The following is a 20,140-nucleotide window of genomic DNA, read 5'->3' on the forward strand; positions in this document are numbered from 1 at the left end:
GATCCAGCAGATCCAAGGCTGCCTCTCTCCTATGCTGCCCCCGAAACACCTGTTTTTGGGGCATAACACCAATGGTGGTAGGCCAAGCATGTGGAGCTTTCTGCAAGTGAAATAACGGCTTCCACAGTGGAGTTTCCCACCTTGCTAAATGAGCTCTTTTCTACTTCTCTTCTCCACTGGAAAACACCTCAACACAATCCTAACTCCTACCAGCAAGCAGACCTTGCTCAGTGAGGCTACAACCCTATACACACTAAATTGGGTAAAGGCTCCATTCCTATTGAACACAATGAGACTTAATTTCAAGCAGTCATATATAGGATTACATTGTCAGATGGGTGAAAAATCAGGGTTAAAAACGTTATTTGGCATGCTGAGTCTCTTTTAGTTCTGATAGGTTGATGATGAGGAATAAAAAATAAACATTAACAAGCCTTTCCTTGTAACAAATTTCCTTTGTTTTAAACTGTTTTTAATACTGTATTTTAAATTGTTGAAACTCTCCTGGGTAAAGGGAAATACCGTAATCAACTGAATAAATAAATAGTATGAGTAGTAGTAGTAATAATAATAATAATAATAATAATAATAATAATAATAATAATAACAACAACAACAACAATCACATACCAAGATTTCAATCCATCTACAACTACCCAAGTATATTATCTATTCCTTTGTACAATTCAATACAACAGAGACCCTACGTTTTTTATACAACACATACACACACATAAGTATACCTGCTTTCTGGTGTTTGAAAAACACTTATATCTTCATCTTCAACCATTTCAGGCTCTTGGAACCTTTTCCCCAACTTTGGACGTTTGAGATTATTGCCTCGTGATCGTGTAGAAAGCTGAGCAGCATTAAGTTCTGAGGGGAAGAAAAAACCCACACACTCAGATGTGAATACAGGTAAATAATGTCACAAAGCTTGAACATGCCTAGAAACCCAGCCTGCGCTAACCTTGTTCTGGTGGTGCTAGAAATCAAGTATTTTACAGTTTTGTGTAGCCATCTAAAAAATCAAGTCCTTTTTCCTAGGAATTTGAAGCATATTTTCTTATGCTTTTTACTTTTTGGTGCAGGCAGTGGCTCCTCCTTCAGTGACATCCACAGGAACAAAGATTTTACATATGCCTTTGCAGGTTCAGAGGGAAGCACCATAAAGAACTGCCCATTCTCCAAAGCAAATGCAAAAGACCAGTAACACTGCCATCTGAGTATTCTTCAAATTAAGAATACATTTACTCTGTGTATAAGGGCAGACTTGCTGATGATCAATTAAGGAGGGCATTTGATCAGCAGCACCTATCTGCTGCTTAGCCCCTTAATTCCTATGGAAGCAGTAAGGGTGTACTTATAGTTTCTCTATTTTGGCTTTACTTCTGAGACGGTGTAATATGTTATGTGCTGTTGTTCACCTGAGGTTGTATTTACCCAGTTTGAAGACCTGCTAAGGAACAGAAGATTGTTATTATGTCTTTGTATGTAAAGCCACAAAATTCAAAGAGAGTGAACTTTCTTTTTCCCGTGACTGTGCAAGTTCCATACTGCACTCCTATGCATGTACCATGCACTCAGACGCAAACTCCATTGAGTTCTATGGGAGTTATTCCCAGGTCATTTTATCTTTGAAATAAACCTGCACTTTTACGTACTGTTTTGACAGCAGTGAGTTCAAGGCACAGCAAGTGGAATCAAGTAAATGGCCTAAAGCAGAGGGCTGATTGGAGCCTATTTGGCAAATCCTCGACCTGGCTAAACTCATTCATTTAGTGAAGGTCAGAGACGATTGGGAGTGTATTAGGAAACTAAGGATTTGTGTTATAATTGGAACAATATGTAACAACTTTTTTGGAACCTGAAAAACAATCAAGATGTGCACTCATAACAGATATTCCAGATTAAGTAGAAATGTTTTGGAATCAGTTTATATATTTTTATTTTCTGGATCATAAACTACTCTATTTCCTACTGAGCAATTTAATTAAGTATTCTGAATCTTGGTTCTTATTTGGCATGTACTCAACTCATTTGCATTTTGTGCTTTATACGATTAAAAAAAACTTAGGAATACACAAGTTACTAAGCGCTTTACTTAATTTCCCTCCTCCCCCACCACCCAGGGCTCCATTAAAGTAAGTTAAAATGTGCCAATTTTTTCCATGCATGGTTTTTGACTTCTTAAAAAAGAAATCTCTCTTTGGTATTGCATCACTGCAATGCAGAGGCATTAGTTAAAAGTGAAGAACACAAAGCTTAGGTGGTGATGGAGCATATTGTGGACTGCAAGAAAGTTCTAACAGAAATCATGCAAGCTAGACTTCTTTTACCTTCAGATGTCCCTTCAAAGACTTCTAAGCCATCTTTGTTTTTATGAGCATCAGCCTGGAAGAGAGAAACAACAAACTTAAAAATAAATAAATGACACACTACTGAAGATCCTTATGACATTATTGGCACATTTTCTTGCATTCGTATTATTATTCAATTATACACACCATCTGGATTTTGACAAAAGTTAATTTAATTCCCTTTGTTGTCTGCGTGAAATACTTAGGATACACGAGAGGTATTCTCTTACCGTTTTCATGTGTACCACCATGAAAAGCGCAAGCTGTGCCAGCTGCTTCCTTTTTTTCACAGGCAAGCTTATGAAAGGGAGTCAAAGTTTCCCCTCCACCATCTACCTAAGGCAAAGCCTGCACCCAGTTCACCTCTGCCCAGGTGGCTGCTCTGTGGCAACAGCCAAAGGTCCCTGAAGAGTCTGTGTGTGCCAGGACTGCTTGAACTCTGGGTTCTGCCAGAGACACTTTATGGCAAACTTCATGGCACCCACAAGCCCCCTTTTTCTCAGTCTCTACCCTAATCTCATTTCTGTTCATTGTTCCACTTCCACATCCCTCGCCCCGTATTTCTTTTCCTGATCCTTTAGAAACTGCTGCTCCCTCACCCCCCCCAGTCCCTATATCTTATAACGTAATTAAGCTGAAGTATGTGTAATTTATATAATCCCATTCTTTCTCATACGTTCCCATCCCTCCATTTTTTCCCTTTCTCTAGGTCTATTTTAGACCATAATCCCTTGTTCTTTGTGAAGTGTTGCTTGTCTAGCAGCACCTTTAGGTGGTTTTGACTAAGTATGTGCCATCTGGATAGGTTAGATTGCACCTTGGGGCAACAGCCCTCTGCAGACTCTAAGACTGGGGAATTGTTTAGGGGAAGTTGTTGCTATTATTGATGTTTATTTTTTGTATCTTTGTTTTCGATCTTATTATGATGTACATGGAAATTGTTTAATTTGGTTGTGTACTTTCTGATGTTTTAGTTTATGACTACTCTTGTAATGTTTGAAATTATGTATTTTTTCCATGTTGTAAGCTGCCTTGAGCATGGTTTGAACTATGAGAAGACAATAGACAAATCAAGTTATGTATGTATGTATGTATGTACAGTCGTACCTTGGAAACTGAACGCCTTGGCACTCATACATTTTGACTCCCAAATGCCACAAACCCGGAAGTGAGTGTTCTTTGGAAGTCGAACGTCCAGCACGGCTTCCGCAGCTTCCGATTGGCTGCAGGAGCTTCCTGCAGGCAATCGGAAGCCGCACCTTGGTTTCCAAACATTCTGGAAATCAAACGGACTTCCAGAAAGGATTCCATCTGACTTCCGAGGTACGACTGTATGTCTATGTGCAAGTTTAAAGTATTTTACCTAGCCAGTCAGTTTAAGGATTACTTTTTTCTGTTTTTAATGGTTCTGTGTTTTGTTATACACAACCAAACATAGAACCATTAAAAACAGAACAATGTAATCCTTTAACTGACTGGGTAGGTAAAAGGCTTTAAACATACACATGTTGCTGAACAACATCACATGCACGACAATGTTTTATGAGGGGGCAAAAATGTAAAAAGCCTGTCACACGCTTACACATGCAGCACCTGTTACCTCTAAGAACAGCGGAAGCACTTCACATATCCTTTCCAAACATTACTTTTTAATTATAGAAGAAGAATTTCACCAAATGTAGTTGAAATAAATTTGGGAGGAGGGGCAGAGCACCCAACCCGAAGCAAACTTGCTTTTTAGTGTTCCCTGATGTTTCTTCCCACTTCAATAAAACTGCTCAGAAGTTAAAAATAAAGGGGACACACAAGTTCCAAACTAAAACAGAGAAAACAGCTTGTGTACCTACACTTAACTGTGTTTCCCTGGGCTCAGATGCCTGCTCACTTGTGGTGTTCATGGCAGTCTGCAGAAAACTTTCATCAGCCTGGGAACCACTGTTTTCTTTCTGTGATCCTTCTGTTCTTGGAAAAATTCAGAAAAAGAATATGCAAACAGCAATTTAAAACAGCCTCTCTTCAAGGTCCACATCAGCAACCGTGTATTTTTCAGCACCTCATCCCCTCCGCTCCCCCAGCCATGCTTACACAATGCCATCATACCTATGCATTTGAAACTTTCTCTTTGCAAAATGCTAGCTACAGTTTTCCGCTGGTGAAAGTTGCCAGTGCCTTCAATTTCCCACAGAAGGTCATGATCCCCTGGATACCGTTCGAAGTACTTCTGGCAAGCTGGGAAAGATATTAACAAAATGGGTTCAATACTTGCATAATTCTTTACAAAATACTTTTCCTCCTCAACATGATGACAAACTTATTTTAAAGACTTCTCCAAGGAAGTGTTACAGAGATTCAGCTCAGTCACAGACAGGACAATTGCCCTAAATAAGAATATTTTGAATTTTTTTTAAAAAAAAAAAATATTTATTTATTACTATTTGCAACACCACACCATCTGTCTCGTGTAAAAAAGCACAATTAGTTTTCCAATAAGGATTTAGCAGCCTTTATCTGTAAATCATCTGTGTTTTTTGCCTTCATGAACAGCTAAGAAGGCACCTTTTAACTAATGAATGTTTTGGAAAGTTGTTTGTTCACTATGCATTTGGATATCTCTTAACATATCGTAACTAAACTTTGCATGATAGTACCTGGTCTCAAGGTGTTAGTTTCTCACTAGGATTGGATAAAACTGGATGCTGTGCAGAATCAAGATGGTGGACTGAACCTTTCAAAACTACATTGATTTTAACCCAATTTTGCATGATAGTTCCTGGTATCAAGGAGCAAGTTTTCATCTATGTTTGGATACAACTGGATGCCGTTTTGAAACAAAGGGGAAGATGGAACCTTTCAAAACTACTGATTTTAACCACCAATTTCAAAACTGCAGATTCTTGTTTGCCTTTTAGAATTCCCAAGCGATACAGTGGTACCTCGGGTTAAGAACTTAATTCGTTCTGGAGGTCCATTCTTAACCTGAAACTGTTCTTAACCTGAGGTACCACTTTAGCCAATGGGGTCTCACCCTGCCGCCATGCTGCTGCCGCACAATTTCTGTTCTCATCCTGAAGCAAAGTTCTTAACCCAAGGTACTATTTCTGGGTTAGCGGAGTCTGTAACCTGAAGCATCTGTTACCGGTTACAGACGTTAAGAATATACTGTATTGGCCTGAATATAAGCTTCACTTTCCCCCTTACAGGGGGACCTTACAGTGACCTTACAGTGTGCGGCAAAGCGGCGTCTGCCCCATGCGTAGTCCCCCCCCCCCCGACCTCTCCCCACAAGGCTGGGAAGGGAGAGAGCGAGGAAGGGGAAAGGCAACGAAGCGTATGCAGTACCCCCAGTATGCAGCCAGGAGCAGGGAGGAAGGGAGCAGCTTATATTTGGGTATTTTTTCTTTCCCCCCCCCCCATTTTAAAGGTGTGGCTTATATTTGGGTGTGGCTTATATTCAGGCCAATACGGTAACTGAAAGCAATGTTAAAGTAACAGGAGCTTCAGCAGCTATGAAATGCCACCAGTTTAAATAACTTTTGGGACCTTGACCCAGGGGAAAAGTAAGTGTATCTGCAATTCTTTCTCTTCTATTGCCACACCCAAGGGATTTCAGACCCTAAACTTTCAGAACAGCTCTTCGTGGCAGACTGCATGTCTTATCTTAATTGCCTGATCAGGTCTTTGAAGTATGCAAAAGGATACAGCATCAAGTCTAATTCAAGTAAAGCCAACAGGAATGCAAAAGATCCAATTTGGTAACTGAGGTATGAAACATTTATGTAAAAACCTATCTTCCTAGCAACTCCCCAAGTTGTGTGCAGATACCATTTTGAGGCATGTGTCCGATTCTGATGTACAGTGGTACCTCGGGTTACATATGCTTCATGTTACACACTCCGCTAACCCAGAAATAGTGCTTCAGGTTAAGAACTTTGCTTCATGATAGCAGAAATCGGGGCCCCATTAGCTAAAGTGGTGCTTCAGGTTAAGAACGGACCTCCGGAACGAATTAAGTTCTTAACCTGAGGTACTACTATACTTGATTCCTACGCTGCTTGAAAGTTATGAGCAGAGAAATTTTATGAGGACCAAAACCAACATTCCCATTCAGTATTTCCACAGGTGAAGTAAAACAAAAACATACAAATCCCCCAAACTAGCCACTGGGACTCAAAAATGTAGAGCCCACAGTGATGACTGCAGAAGGAAATGGGGTGTTGGATGGCTGTAGCTGGTTCAAGGAAGGGAGGGAACATTCAGTACAAGGATGGAGAACTTGTGGCCTTCCTGTTGTTGCTGGACTAGCCATGCTGGTTAGGCTGATGAAAGCTGGAAATTCAACATCACCTGGAGGGCCACAGGCTTCCCAATCATGATACAGAATATATTTCATTTGTCTAAGAGAACTGCTATATCTTGGGCTTTTCTCTCTTCTTCCTTGTCTGTGTACTTCCTGCTTTCTTCCCACCACAGGCACCAACTCTAAGGGGCCCAGGTCCCTTGGGCGGAACATACAGTTCCAAACTGGGCCAATTGGGATGCCTCTGACAATATAGTCAGCCAATTTGGCATGACTGTTCCTAAGATGGGAGGCGCAGGTTTTGTCCTAGAGAGCCAGTGTGGTGTAGTGGTTAAGAGCGATAGACTCGTAATCTGGGGAACCAGGTTCGCATCTCCGCTCCTCCACATGCAGCTGCTGGGTGACCTTGGGCTAGTCACACTTCTCTGAAGTCTCTCCCCCACTCACCTCACAGAGTGTTTGTTGGGGAGGAAGGGAAAGGAGAATGTTAACTACTTTGAGAATCCTTAGGGTAGTGATAAAGCGGGATATCAAATCCAAACTCCTCTTCTTCTTCTTCCTATGTTCATAAACCTTCTGGCACCATTTTGAATCAAGATGCTGGTGGGAACCATTTCAAACAGTGCTGATTTGGACACCTCTGAAGATACTATCGCCCAATTTGGCACTGTGGTTCCTGAGATCAAGGAGGTTTCTGTCTCTGTTTGGATATAATTGGATGGACCTTTAAGCAGAACCCTAGAAACTAAAGAAATACATTATCCATATCAGTATGGTTTGATGCAATGAGACGAATGGAAGGGCTTACCAACAAGCATGAAAGAGGTGAGTGGGAACCGCAGGCCAAGAGCATCTTCTGTGAAAGAATCCACAAAATCTTCCAGCATCAGGAGCCCAAAATCTTTCCCTCGATGTTTCTTCCTCACAAACATTGTATCAAGGACCGGAAGCTGGTAGCTCTGGGTCAGAAAGGCACCACATATGCTTCCTGCAATCATAACAGCAGCTCTGATTGGCATTCATTCTGTTGCTGTGTCCAAGGTGTTCTTCAAAGACAACTAAGCAACCCTTTCTCTCTGTCCTGCATGCATTTCTGTAACATACCCAATATCATTATCTGGACAGCTTATGAACTTAGCAACTTATGGTATATTTTTGGTTATGCACCTCAAAAATGTTCTATTTTCTTTTTGCACCTTCTTCTCTAACCCCCACCCCGCAAAAAAGAAAAATCTTCACTGCTGCCCAGGCATATTACTTCTACTTTGACTAGCTCATTACTTTTCTTTTGCCCTTTGGGTTCAAGTTGTATCTAAAACATTGCTGTTAGTAGAAGGTAAAGGTAAAGGACCCCTGGACGGTTAAGTCCAGTCAAAGGCGACTATGAGGTTGCAGCGCTCATCTCGCTTTCAAGCCAAGGGAGCTGGAGTTTGTCCACAGACAGCTTTCTGGGTCATGTGGCCAACATAATTAAACTGCTTCTGGCACAACGGGACACCATGATGGAAGCCAGAGCACAGGGAAACACCGTTTACTTTCCTGCCACAACAGTACCTATTTATCTACTTGCACTGGTGTGCTTTCAAACTGCTAGGTAGGAAGGAGCCAGGACAGAGCAACAGGAGCTCAACCCAATGTGTGGATTCGAACTGCCAATCTTCTGATCGGCAAGCCCAAGAGGCCCAATGGTTTAGACCGCAGCGCCACCCGCATCCCTGTGATTGCTGCTAGTCCTACATTAACACTGGCAAGTATCAACTTTTTACCTTTCTGTTCTTACCCCATTACTCTTGATTCTGGCAAACCTGGGATGCAATTAGGGGTGGCAAGGTTGGACAAACAGTATTCAAAGTAACTTACTGCAGAACCTTATCCTCACTACTTCTAGTCTTAGGTGATGGCTAGGGGGCATACTTGGGCATGCCAACTTATTTGGATGATTTTATAGCAATCACTTTCCTACCCAACAAGAGGAACAATTTAAAAACAACAACAGGCTACAAATCCCTGAGACCAACTGTAAACTTCAAATATACTTTGAAATAGTGTATTACGTTCACAAAGGTCAAAGTATCAACAGGAACAAACACACAAAAAGACTGCCATCTGTTTACTGCTTTCCCCTAAGATGCGGTTAGCTGCAGCAGGCTAGAAACCCATCTGCCCAAGTATCAAGTTTCCAACAGACATCAAGGCTATATAACATAATCCATTCGGGCCCCCAAATACAGCAAGTGCAATTAGTTTCGCAGACATCCATTGTAGGCTTATTTGTGGAATTAGATTGGCATTTGATGTTAAAATAAGTATTTTTTTATACTGTTATGTTTTTAAAATGAACTTTATTGTCCTTTCAGTGTCCAGCAAAGACATCATTATTTTCCCAAGCTTCATAGATGCCATTTTAATTCTGCTTTCTATTTATGCTGCTTTTATGGTTTTCAGTTTGTGCATGGCCTCCATTGCCACTACCACTTATCACCCTGAACGTAAAAATGCAAGAGAACTACAAGCATGGTTCTCAAACAATGTAAAACTATGGACTTTGTTTCTCTCTGCCTTGCATTAAATGGCATTTTGTGATTTTATTTTAAAAGGGAAATCTTACCTGGAAGCTTAACAGAATAAAAACCAATTGCCTCTCCTTTCTTCCATAATATTTTCGCATAATCATGGCTACCATGACAGAGGAATGGGCATTCATTTTTCTCCATTTCTTGTTTGCGATAAATTAATCTATTTAGCACATAGAGGACCACTCTCTCTCCAATGGAGTTCACCTATAGTAAACACATAGAAAGAATATGACTATGATTGAAGAAGAAGAAGAAAATATTGTTCCAAAAAGGCCATGTGGCTAAATTTTACTGAAATCCACATCCCTACTTTCAAGGTAGCAAAGAGGGGTAGATTAATTTTTTTCTAAAAATATGTTTGGGTTTTGTGGTTATGACACACTACTGTTATTCCGTTTGTTTTTATCTTCATTTGTAAACTAACTCGAGAGAACTGTAATACTTTAGATAATATAAACATAATACATACACCATAAAGCCAGGAATTAAGATAAACACCTGATGATAGGACAGACCCACATTAAAGTGTTAATTTATTTGTCAGTTGTTAAATTTGTATCCTACCTTTCCAACAAAACAGTGCTCATGGTTCAGCTATTGTCACTTTTTTCATGAGGCTATGGGACCTGGAGGTCCGGGGAGAGGGCTGCTGATTATGTGAGGCAGCCTGACCACTCACTCAAAAATATTATCTGCCACGATTTGCTGAGGAAAAAGCTGTTATCAGCAGAGCCATCTTAAATTTGTAGTGTATACATGCTTTTTAAAAAAAGTCAGCTTCCTGCGACACATACAAGACGCTTGCGCCACAACCCAAAAACATAATCAGAATTATAGAAAGCACTGCCTGCACATCTGTGTGCATGGACACAAACCAATTCTGTTCCAAGTAAATATGAATTAGACACTCTGAATACATTACGCAGTATCTCTGTTTGGATTAGATGGCTCCTCAGATTACAGACACACTTAACAGAACAAAAGCTTTACTTACCTGCAAAAGTCCTTCTCTGGAAGGATCAGATGTTCTCACAATATCATCAACAGGCCACCATTGATCAGCAAGGAAAAGGGCAACAGCTTGAATGAGAAAAGAGAAATATGAAGCTAGGGCGATGGTGGCGATGGTCTTAATTATGTTGAGTAAGTGTGAAGTTGCATAAAAGTAGGTATAACAATGCTACTACAGTTGTTGTTTTTTTAATCTACACCTGTTAGTTGTAATTTATCTCTAAGAAGTTTCCAAAAATTAAAACGGTCACCAAAGAACAGTTTAAAACAGGTATTTTAAAATATTCAAATCTGGTTAAAATCAACCATAGCTTAAAAAAACCAAAACATAAAACACATGTAACTTTTGTATGTCTGGAGAGACTTGCTTAACCAAAAATATTCTAAGCAAGTGCTAGAATGAGTGTAGTGAAGGTGTCAGTATTTTCCACTGCCGCTATTGCAGAGGGTTACGTGATGGGATGATTTCATTTCTTATCACTGTGTGCCAGCAGAAATCAAGCTGACAAACTTCCATTCTTTGCTCTCTGTCCAGCTAGAGAGGATGTGTGAGGAGCTCACACAAAATGCCATGTTTCTTTTGTTTCTTTTGCTGTAAATAATAAAATACTTGATGCCACAATTCCTACACAATTTTGTTTTCACTGACTCTGCTCATACACTTTATTATCGTGCCCATGTATTTTGGATGTGTGCCGATGTTTTCTACGGGACTCCAGCAAGAGGCACTTGCCGGATGTCAACTTTGGGAGTTCCTAAGTGTATATGGGGGAGTCACACAAAAAGATAAATTTCTTGTGTGGAACAAGTATTCTGTCGCATCTGTAATCGTCCTGCGAACTAAAGATGTCAAGGCTGCATATATGGGGTAGGTCAATCTTCCAAATAGACTGGTCCCAAACTGCTACTTTAATAGAGGATGTATTTGGGAGGAGTGATGAGCCAACCTCTGCATCAGATCTGACAGGCTTATGCCAGCCAGAGCAGAAGTGGGGGCTGGGTCTTCTTTTTGACAATGCCAGATCCTGGCTGCTGTAACTGAGGGATTGGACCTCTTGGGGGATTGGAATCCAAAGATGCCAAAGCTCTATCTCCATCCTGTTGTTTTGTGAGTCTTCTTGCTTGCTACTGCTAGCCGTAGCTTTCTACCAGCTGGTCCAGCTCCCCTTCAAGCAGCGGTCCTCTCTGCAGGTGGAGAGGTACCTATGTACCTAATCCTTATCCTTGACCTCCTCCAAAAACCCTCACCATTAGGAGCATTGGGATTTGCGCTCTAAGGGTTATTTTTATTCACAGTGAACACTTGTTCAATGCATTACGTTTCAGTAAGCCTTAGCCAAAAGGGTTCGGCAGGAGGGGCAGTGTGGGGAGAAGAGAAGCTAGCTGGCCTTTACAGTAGCGTTGACGGACACAGGCCCTACTTCAAGCTGCAACAACAAACCATGGCCGGTTATGAGGATGAGCCGGATTGCTACCTCTTTGCTTCGGTGTGCAAGGAAAAGAGATTCAAAGCTCCTTTTCTTGGCTTGCTCTTAAGGGCAGTTTCCTGTTCTGTCCAAACTTGGAAAACTGTGGGTTGCGAACGCATGACATCAAGGCTCATACTTGTAACATCCAACCACGGTTTGTTGTTACATCTGAACCTCAGGCTCTTTGCTTCCATTCAGTAATGGCAAACTGCTCCTGCTTCCAAAATAACAGTGAAGGGGGCATAGCAGAACTATTCCATCCAACAGCCAGGGGTGTTCTCTGGGATAACCTCCTTAGGTTACCTGCACTGACGGGCAGGTTGCAGGTCTTCCTACAGACCAAGCATTACACAGCTGGAGCTGGAGCAAGCTGCATATTTGCCTAGCCAGCTGCTCCGCACCCTGGCTTCAGTACCAACTAAAGTTATTATGGTTCTGAAATGCACAATTACAGAGAGATTCAGGAGCAAGGACAAGAAATAAGTAAGCATAGTAAAAATAAAAAGACTCAGAGCAGAACATTACAATACTGAAACAAAAATTTAAGTGAAACCTGTGAGCGAATCCTCTGGCGCAAACAAAGCAAGGACTTTGTGCCTTTCCTCTCCGCCATAAAGGGGGACGAAGCCTATTGTGGATAGACGAATTGGGATCTGGGGAATGGGGGCAGGAAGGAGAAGAAAAACATTACCATCTTTTCATGTTCTTCTTCTGCTGTAAAACTGTTAGCACAGTCACACATTAAAATATGCTACAGAAGAGACAATAGACTCATTTGTTCTGCTGCAGTCGTCAAAGGTTTTTTTAAAGAAAGAACCCAACCAGACACGGTCTTTCCCTCTGCTTTGCTGCGTATCAATTTCCCAAGGACATGCCAGGATCCAAGAATGAAAGATTTAGCTGTGGCATTAAATTACAAAGAGAAAAGCAAAACAAAAAGTTGGAAGTTGTGAGTGATGGATGGGGATGTCCATCTCCTTGATTCTCCTATGACATTGGTCTTTTTTTTAAAAAAAAAAAAACCAGACTGGGCCCTCAGTGCCTCCAAAACAGCCTTTCTCAACCTTCGGTCCCAAGGTGTTGTTGGACTATAAATCCCATCATCCCTAGATCCAGCAGGACCAGTGGTCAGGGATGCTGGGAGTTGAGGTCCAACAACATCTGGGGACCAAAAGCTGGGAAAGGCTGATCCAGAACACACAATGCCTGTGACACAGGCCATATATACCCCATCTGACAAATACTGGGAGAGTAAAAGGCTCTGAGTAACAGAGTATTGAAAGCCATTATAAATGTACAGCTAAAGTCCCCTGTTAACAGATTCTCAAATCTTACTTTGACGTTACTGGCAAGAGACAGGAACTCTGGGTTTTCTGGATCCCCACACCTGAGATCAGACATATAATCTTCTCCAGAACTTTCCAGGTCTTCATGACTGTAGTTTTCCAGTAAGTCCACAGGGAAGGCCATCCCCTTGAAACAGAGGACATGTTTTATTGCTATTGCAGGCAGACAACTAAATCACAAGAATCCAAGTTTTATTTGATTTCAACTCTAAGGCCACAAAATTTAGGAGAGGACCTCAATTATATCCCAATCTAGTCCAGCAAATACAAGCACGCCTACTCACATATATATCAACTGCAAAAATTTATTTGTGACATTATTTTTCCTTTCAATATTTTGTGCCTCATCTTCCACCATGGACAAACATGCTGGCTGCAATCAGGCTACTTAGGCTTTCAAAAAGCATTTTATGAAGTCCCTAACCAGCAGTGATTAGTATTTAACACTAATCACTGTATTTACTAGTAAACTCAACAGAGGGAAGATTTGTTTACATTTTTATATCCAGAGCTCATGGCAATTAAAACTAATGAAATTAACACAAATATGATAAGAGGATGTGCACTGATTGCTTCCTTTTGTTTAACCAGCAACCAGGCAGCAGGAGTAAATACAGCCTCACAATGGAGAAAAGTAAGAAGCGAAGTCTCCCAAGGATCTGCACTGGGACTGTTGTTATTCAATTTCCTCATAATTAAGTCAAAGTAAGCAGGTGGCGCTGTGGGTTAAACCACAGAGCCTAGGACTTGCCGATCAGAAGGTCGGCAGTTCGAATCCCTGTGACGGGGTGAGCTCCCATTGCTCGGTCCCTGCTCCTGCCAACCTAGCAGTTCGAAAGCACACAGTGCAAGTAGATAAATAGGTACCACTTCGGCGGGAAGGTAAACGGCATTTCTGTGCGCTGCTCTGGTTCGCCAGAAGTGGCTAGTCATGCTGGCCACATGACCCAGAAGCTGTACGCCGGCTCCCTCGGCCAACAAAGCGAGATGAGTGCCGCAACCCCAGAGTCGGCCACAACTGGACCTAATGGTCAGGGGTCCCTTTACCCTTTACCTTTTTAAACGCTCAAATTTGTGGAGGACTCCGAATAATCCAGGATGGTGAAAATCCAAGCAAACTGCAAAGACCTTCAAATAAGGACCTCTCCAAACAGAGCAGACAGGCAACCACAAGGCAAATGAGATTCAAAGGATGCATACTGAGATAAGGCGGAACTGCTCAACACCTACTTTGCCTCTATCTTCACCCAAAAGTAAAGCAGTGCCTAAAGCTAGTGGTAAGAGAATAAATGATGCGGGGAGGGAGCTGCCGCCCAAGGCAGGAAGAGAGGTGGTAAGGAAACACCTAGCTACTTTAAATAAATTCAAATCTCCAAGCCTTGATGAGAAGCACTGTGAGGTTCCTGATTAGCAGTGGGTTAGATTAGATGACCCTCAGGGTACCTTCTAACTCTACAATTCCATGATTTTATACTGGGGCGGGGAAATAAAAACGCTATCCTCACACATGTACTGACAAGATTTGCAGTTCACTGTTATTATATCCGCTCAAGTGAAACAGCTCAGCAGAACAATTCTTTTGTCGTTTCTCAAAGCTGGCTGAATTTATGCAGCTCCCCAAAATGAAATAGTTATAGGAATTCCAAGGTCTCAAATATAGAATGTTGATAATTGCACAAGGTAAACACACATATGTAAGTATATAAACTACATGTCTAAAATAGTACAGGAGAGCAATCCAAAAGCCATCTTGGCTCTCCTAAAGACACGTAAGTATTTCCTCTGCCTCCTTAATCCCCCTTGCCTGAGAACACTGAGGCCGAAGGGATTTCCCTCCTAGATCTATGAACCTCCTTTGTATTAATTGTCATCGTTTGCCCAGATGCTCTGCATTGAGGGATGTCTGACCTGCATTCTGGTTGTCTTATCAAATGCTGGTGTTTTGTGTAAACTGTCTGGAACTATGTAAAACTTGCTAAATCTTCAGGGATATCACACCTTGGCCTGCCTGAGCCACAGTAACCCCACCTTATGTGAGATGTAATTTCTGACTTTTTGTAGAGGGGGTGTCCTTTTTCTCCACACCAAAATGCAAACCCTTAAAAGGGATGTTTCTTCGCGGTTCTGGGTCTCTCTTGCCTCCTTGCTAGGAGGGGAGGGAACTCAGTTGCAACAGAAAAATAAAAGATGTGCCTTGCTTTCACTGCCTCCATCTATTCATCTCTGACCCATCATGGATTTAGGGGACTCTGTCCCTTGGGGAGTAGGGCAGCAAAAGCCAACCACCCCTATTTTTCTGTATCAAAAGCAAGGAGGAATAAAACCTCAGCAAAAGTCTGCATACGATACGCCATAGACAACACTTGTAATATCCTGTTTTCCTGGTAGCTCACTCCCACACGTGGTACACTTAAGCAGGGGAAATTGTTATTATGGTTAACACAGTGCCTACACCTAGTACAGCTGTAATTTTGATATTTCATTGATAATGTAAGCTACGCAAAGAACATTTTTAGGCAGCATATATGCCCTTGCTTACAGTGCATATTGTGCATATACGCTTATTATGGACAAATGGTTCACACAAAGTTTTGACGGATACCAGAAGCTACTTCTCCCAACTCCAGCTGAAGGCAGAAACTACAATGGCAGATTTGCATTTAGGAAAATGACAGGGCTGCCAAGGATGACCCAAATCCTATGTAGGCCCATTTCCATAAAAAGACAATTAAGGTAGGATTAAGGAGGAAATCGTTTGCATCACGTAGCACCAGGAACTAGTGATGGTATGAAGCCTGGGAGGCAGATTAACAGCTTCGTGACATTTTATTCGTAACATCCTGCCCTTCTTCCAAAGAGAATAGAGCAGCTAAAGGAACGGTGCCCAAACAGTCTGGCTGCTTGCAGTGTTAAGACCTGCTCAGTTTTAGTAGTGTAACTCGGTCATGTATTTTCAAAACTGTACTCTAAACCTAAACGCTCAAGGCTGAAGTTCACTAGAGTAGAACAGTGCAGCTGAAGAACTGGAAGCAAATGAAAACCACTCTGCACTGTCTACAACCAAACCAAAGGACATCCAATAAAAAAAGTGGGAGAGGGGAAGAACCTGCATGTTACAGTGGAAGTTTCCATCAGGCTTACGCAACAGTGAAATATGTGAACCACCTGCCCCATCCAAAACCCTCTAGGTCATCATCATTCCTGACATTTTTAGAATAAAGCAGAACTGAAGCAGAAAATGAGCAGCAGCAACTGCTTAACTGCTGCACTCTGGCTTCATTTTCAATTACGGAAACGTTCCAGGAGAAGAAAAATGTGGCGCTTCAATAGTGTGTTTGTAATGAACCAGAATTTTGCATTTGCATTTCAGGAACACAAGGCCATAGTTCTTCCTCAGCTTCTGCTTCCTTCACAGAACCAGAAAATCCAAATGAATTCCTGTCATATATTTCATTCCAATACCTAATGTAAAAAATGGTTCAGTTCTCTCATTTCAGTCTTTCACAATTCTCAGGTCAAATACACTTTGCTTCCAGGATTTGGTGAGACAAACAAGATTGACCAGACAACACACACACACCTTTCTAGGAAAGGTGTTTCATTGTCATGATCATCAATGATCTTAGTAGGTACTGCTTTACCTTAAACAGGGCATAGGGTTTTTTCAGTCCTGAACACTATCCATTACAAAAGTGAACTCACTGCAATAAACAAATTTAATCTGTGACTTTTATGCCTGTTTGTAAATACACCAAGGACTTATGAAAGTAAAAATTTAAGTCTGGGTTCAAAAGCTGACGTATGGTCCATATTGATGCATATCTGTCACTGCTTAGCTTTCTTTTGAAGTTACATAATAAGCCTTTAAAATATGGAGAATATTAAAATTAGCGCTCTCTCACTCTCTCTGATAGGAGAGAAGAAATGCCATGGTGCATCTGTAACAGTGAAACCAGATGCCTTCATCTTCCCCAGCTGCAATAAAACAAGTCTCTTTAGTACTGGCCTCTACAGCCACAGCAGGCGCTGTAAGTTTCTTAACGATTTGACTTTACCCCCAATGGTGCATTCTTCCATTGTCTCTTGAGACAGATGAATGCCAACAATGATCCATGATAGATGATAGCTAGATAGCCAGATGGATGGATGGATGGATGGATGATGATAGATGATAGATAGATATAGATAGATAGATAGATGATAGATAGATAGATGATAGATAGATAGATAGATAGATAGATAGATAGATATAGATAGATAGATGATAGATTGATATAGATAGATGATAGATAATAGACAGACAGACAGACAGACAGATGAGCCAGACAGAAGCAGCTGGAAAGCATCTTGCATCATTTCTGACAACTGAGGACAGCCCAGATTCCTCCTACAACACCCAGATAGCTGCTTCTCCTTCCTCTTGCTTTAAAACCTCTTTGCATTGCATGACAGTAAAACTGTCAGATCAAATCCTCGTCATGCGCTTGGGGTTGTGCTCTGTTCATGAGATAACTACCCGATCGGTCAGTGAATATTCTGGCTGCCTGAACAAACGCCATGTAGCCTTAAGCAACACAAATTGTCACGGCCATTCATGCAGAACGGAAATTTGAAAAGGGAAGAGACAATAATTCCAATAAATCCCAAACACAACCCATTATTTAATTAGGAGTACGGCGCTTTTGTATGAAACAAGCAGGCACTCTCATTTTTATCACACCGTTAAGAGGAGAGAGAGAGAGACGCCACCGTGCGCGCTTACATAACAGCATTAAAAGGTTCTTTGTGCTAAGACCCCGAAGTCGTGCCTGCTTTCACTGTAATAGCTACAGACCTTCCACACACTCCGTGGCCGTGCAAAGTGACTACGCTACAAGCAGCACGTCCCTCACTAACAGAATGTGCCATTGTTGTGGCTTCTTAGACTGAATTCAATGCAGCACAAAATAAGCAAGTATGAGCACCCTGATTCACTCCAGCATTTTCAATGTCAATATGGCTGATTACAGGAATATCCTGTAATACAATGATGAGCTATACAATGATGAGCTAAAGGGATTTACCTAGGGAAAAAACCAGGGCTGTGGCTGAACAAGAGGGGGAAAGGGCAGAATGTGACAAGCAAAAATTCAGCTTTGAGGGACGCAAGGCTAGCCCATAAGGCGGCAACATCTGTATGAGTAATAATAAATGCTGAAGTCTGAGAGCAGAGAGGCGCTAAATAACATTTGTTCGGGTTGGGAGATTCAAGTATCCTTTCCTCTTCTGTGACAATTGTGCAAGACAGTAGCAATCACAGAACAGTCTGCAAAAGGAAGAAATAATTTGCCGAACAGGCTGCAGATTCCAGCTCATCTTAGCTTAAATTTTTAATTTTAAGTGAATTATATTAATTGCCACAAAATCTTTTTTTTAAAAACTGTGAATGCAGTTCAACAAGCGTATCTCACAGGCAGCCCATTAATGACCAAACTGCTGTCACTGAAAATAAATGGGAGTTGCCTAGTCATTTATGTTACTCCCACTGCATTTCAGTATCACACGAGAAAATGAAAGAAATCTAAGAAATACAGCATGTTCAAAGACAGCTCAGCCTAGAAAAGTGGTTTTCCAGCTGTGTTTGGAGGAACTTTGGGGTACCTTATTGGCACAGTCAGTAACGGAAGACAGGCACTATTATCCGTCTTCCACGTGTGGTGTAGAGCCAGTGTGGTGTAATCTGGGGAACCGTAATCTGGGGAACTGGGTTCGCGTCTCCGCTCCTCCACATGCAGCTGCTGGGTGACCTTGGGCTAGGCACACTTCTCTGAAGTCTCTCAGCCCCACTCACCTCACAGAGTGTTTGTTGCGGGGGAGGAAGGGAAAGGAGAATGTTAGCCGCTTTGAGACTCCTTAAAGGGAGTGAAAGGCAGGATATCAAATCCAAACTACTACTACTACTACTACTACTCTTCTTCTTCTTCTTCTTCTTCTTCTTCTTCTTCTTCTTCTTCTTCTTCTTCTTCTTTTTCACTGCAGCACGCAGCTGCCAGAAAGTGTTGGGAATGTGTACATTCTAAGCAACTAAGCCAATAACTTGTCCAGTATAGTCAACTCTCTCCAAAGCTCTGAAAGGTCTCAGAACAGGGCAGGTTCTCAAGTTGCATGATGCAGCAACTTTGCTAAAGCTAAGCAGGGCAAGAGACAGCCTGGCAGCCCCTATGAATGCCGTCTTGAGTTCCATCATACCAGAAAACCAGGGTGTAAACATAGTAAATAAACGCTTTGCCCTGGGACAGCTCCGTCAGCAGAGCATGAGACTTAATCTCGGAGTTGTGGTCTGAGCAAAAGTGGGTTGGACTAGATGATCCTCAGGGTCCCTTCCAACTCAACAGTTCTGGGATTCTATGATAAACATATATGGGTGTGGGATTTGTAGTACAATATAACTGAAGGCTGCTGCAGTTCTAAACTTGACCACTCATTGCACTGAGAGAGCTAGAGGAAGGAGGGTGGATAGATGCCCTTAATAAAAAGACCCCTAGCTCTGGCAGGCAAGGCTATGATCATATGCAGTACAGTACAAGTAAGCTTATGAAACCCTGCAAAAGTTTTGTGGTGGTCACACTGCTTCATTTGAAATCAGTACATATTCCCTACTCCCTGCTGAAAACTCATAACTAACTATCTATCTATCTAGCCAAATAATATTTACAGTGGTACCTCGGGTTAAGTACTTAATTCGTTCCGGAGGTCCATACTTAACCTGAAACTGTTCTTAACCTGAAGCACCACTTTAGCTAATTGGGCCTCCCGCTGCTGCCGGAGCACGATTTCTGTTCTCATTCTGAAGCAAAGTACTTAACCTGAAGCACTATTTCTGGTTTAGCAGAGTCTGTAATCTAAAGCGTACGTAACCTGAAGTGTATGTAACCCGAAGTACCACTGTATTAGTTTTCCATTTAAAAAAAACAAATCAATGCCAAATTACATCAAATTTAATACAATTTTTCCAAAAGTTGACTTCCTACTCCTAGTCATAGTTACGGTCCATAGTTTCCCCCACTGCTGTTTGATATTACATATTTATCTCTAATTCACA

The 20,140-nt window shown here is 41.6% G+C and overlaps 1 protein-coding gene across 4 annotated transcripts in view; it reads right to left on the reverse strand.

Annotated features, from left to right (window-relative positions):
• FAM169A (family with sequence similarity 169 member A) overlaps positions 1-20,140 on the reverse strand; it is a 36,580-nt gene that overhangs the window by 4,079 nt on the left and 12,361 nt on the right. For all 4 annotated transcript variants that reach the window (XM_081929390.1, XM_081929387.1, XM_081929389.1 and 1 more), the window contains exons 3-11: positions 13,049-13,186; positions 12,267-12,366; positions 10,228-10,313; positions 9,266-9,437; positions 7,466-7,645; positions 4,461-4,589; positions 4,208-4,317; positions 2,340-2,394; positions 744-876 (exon numbers count right to left, since the gene is read on the reverse strand). In XM_081929390.1, coding sequence (XP_081785516.1) covers positions 744-876; positions 2,340-2,394; positions 4,208-4,317; positions 4,461-4,589; positions 7,466-7,645; positions 9,266-9,437; positions 10,228-10,313; positions 12,267-12,366; positions 13,049-13,183 — 1,100 coding nt within the window. In that variant the 5' untranslated portion in view covers positions 13,184-13,186. The remainder of the gene's footprint in view (positions 1-743; positions 877-2,339; positions 2,395-4,207; positions 4,318-4,460; positions 4,590-7,465; positions 7,646-9,265; positions 9,438-10,227; positions 10,314-12,266; positions 12,367-13,048; positions 13,187-20,140) is intronic.

This window comes from Podarcis melisellensis (genome assembly GCF_964234715.1).
Source record: "Podarcis melisellensis genome assembly, chromosome: 11".
NCBI lineage: Eukaryota > Metazoa > Chordata > Lepidosauria > Squamata > Lacertidae > Podarcis > Podarcis melisellensis.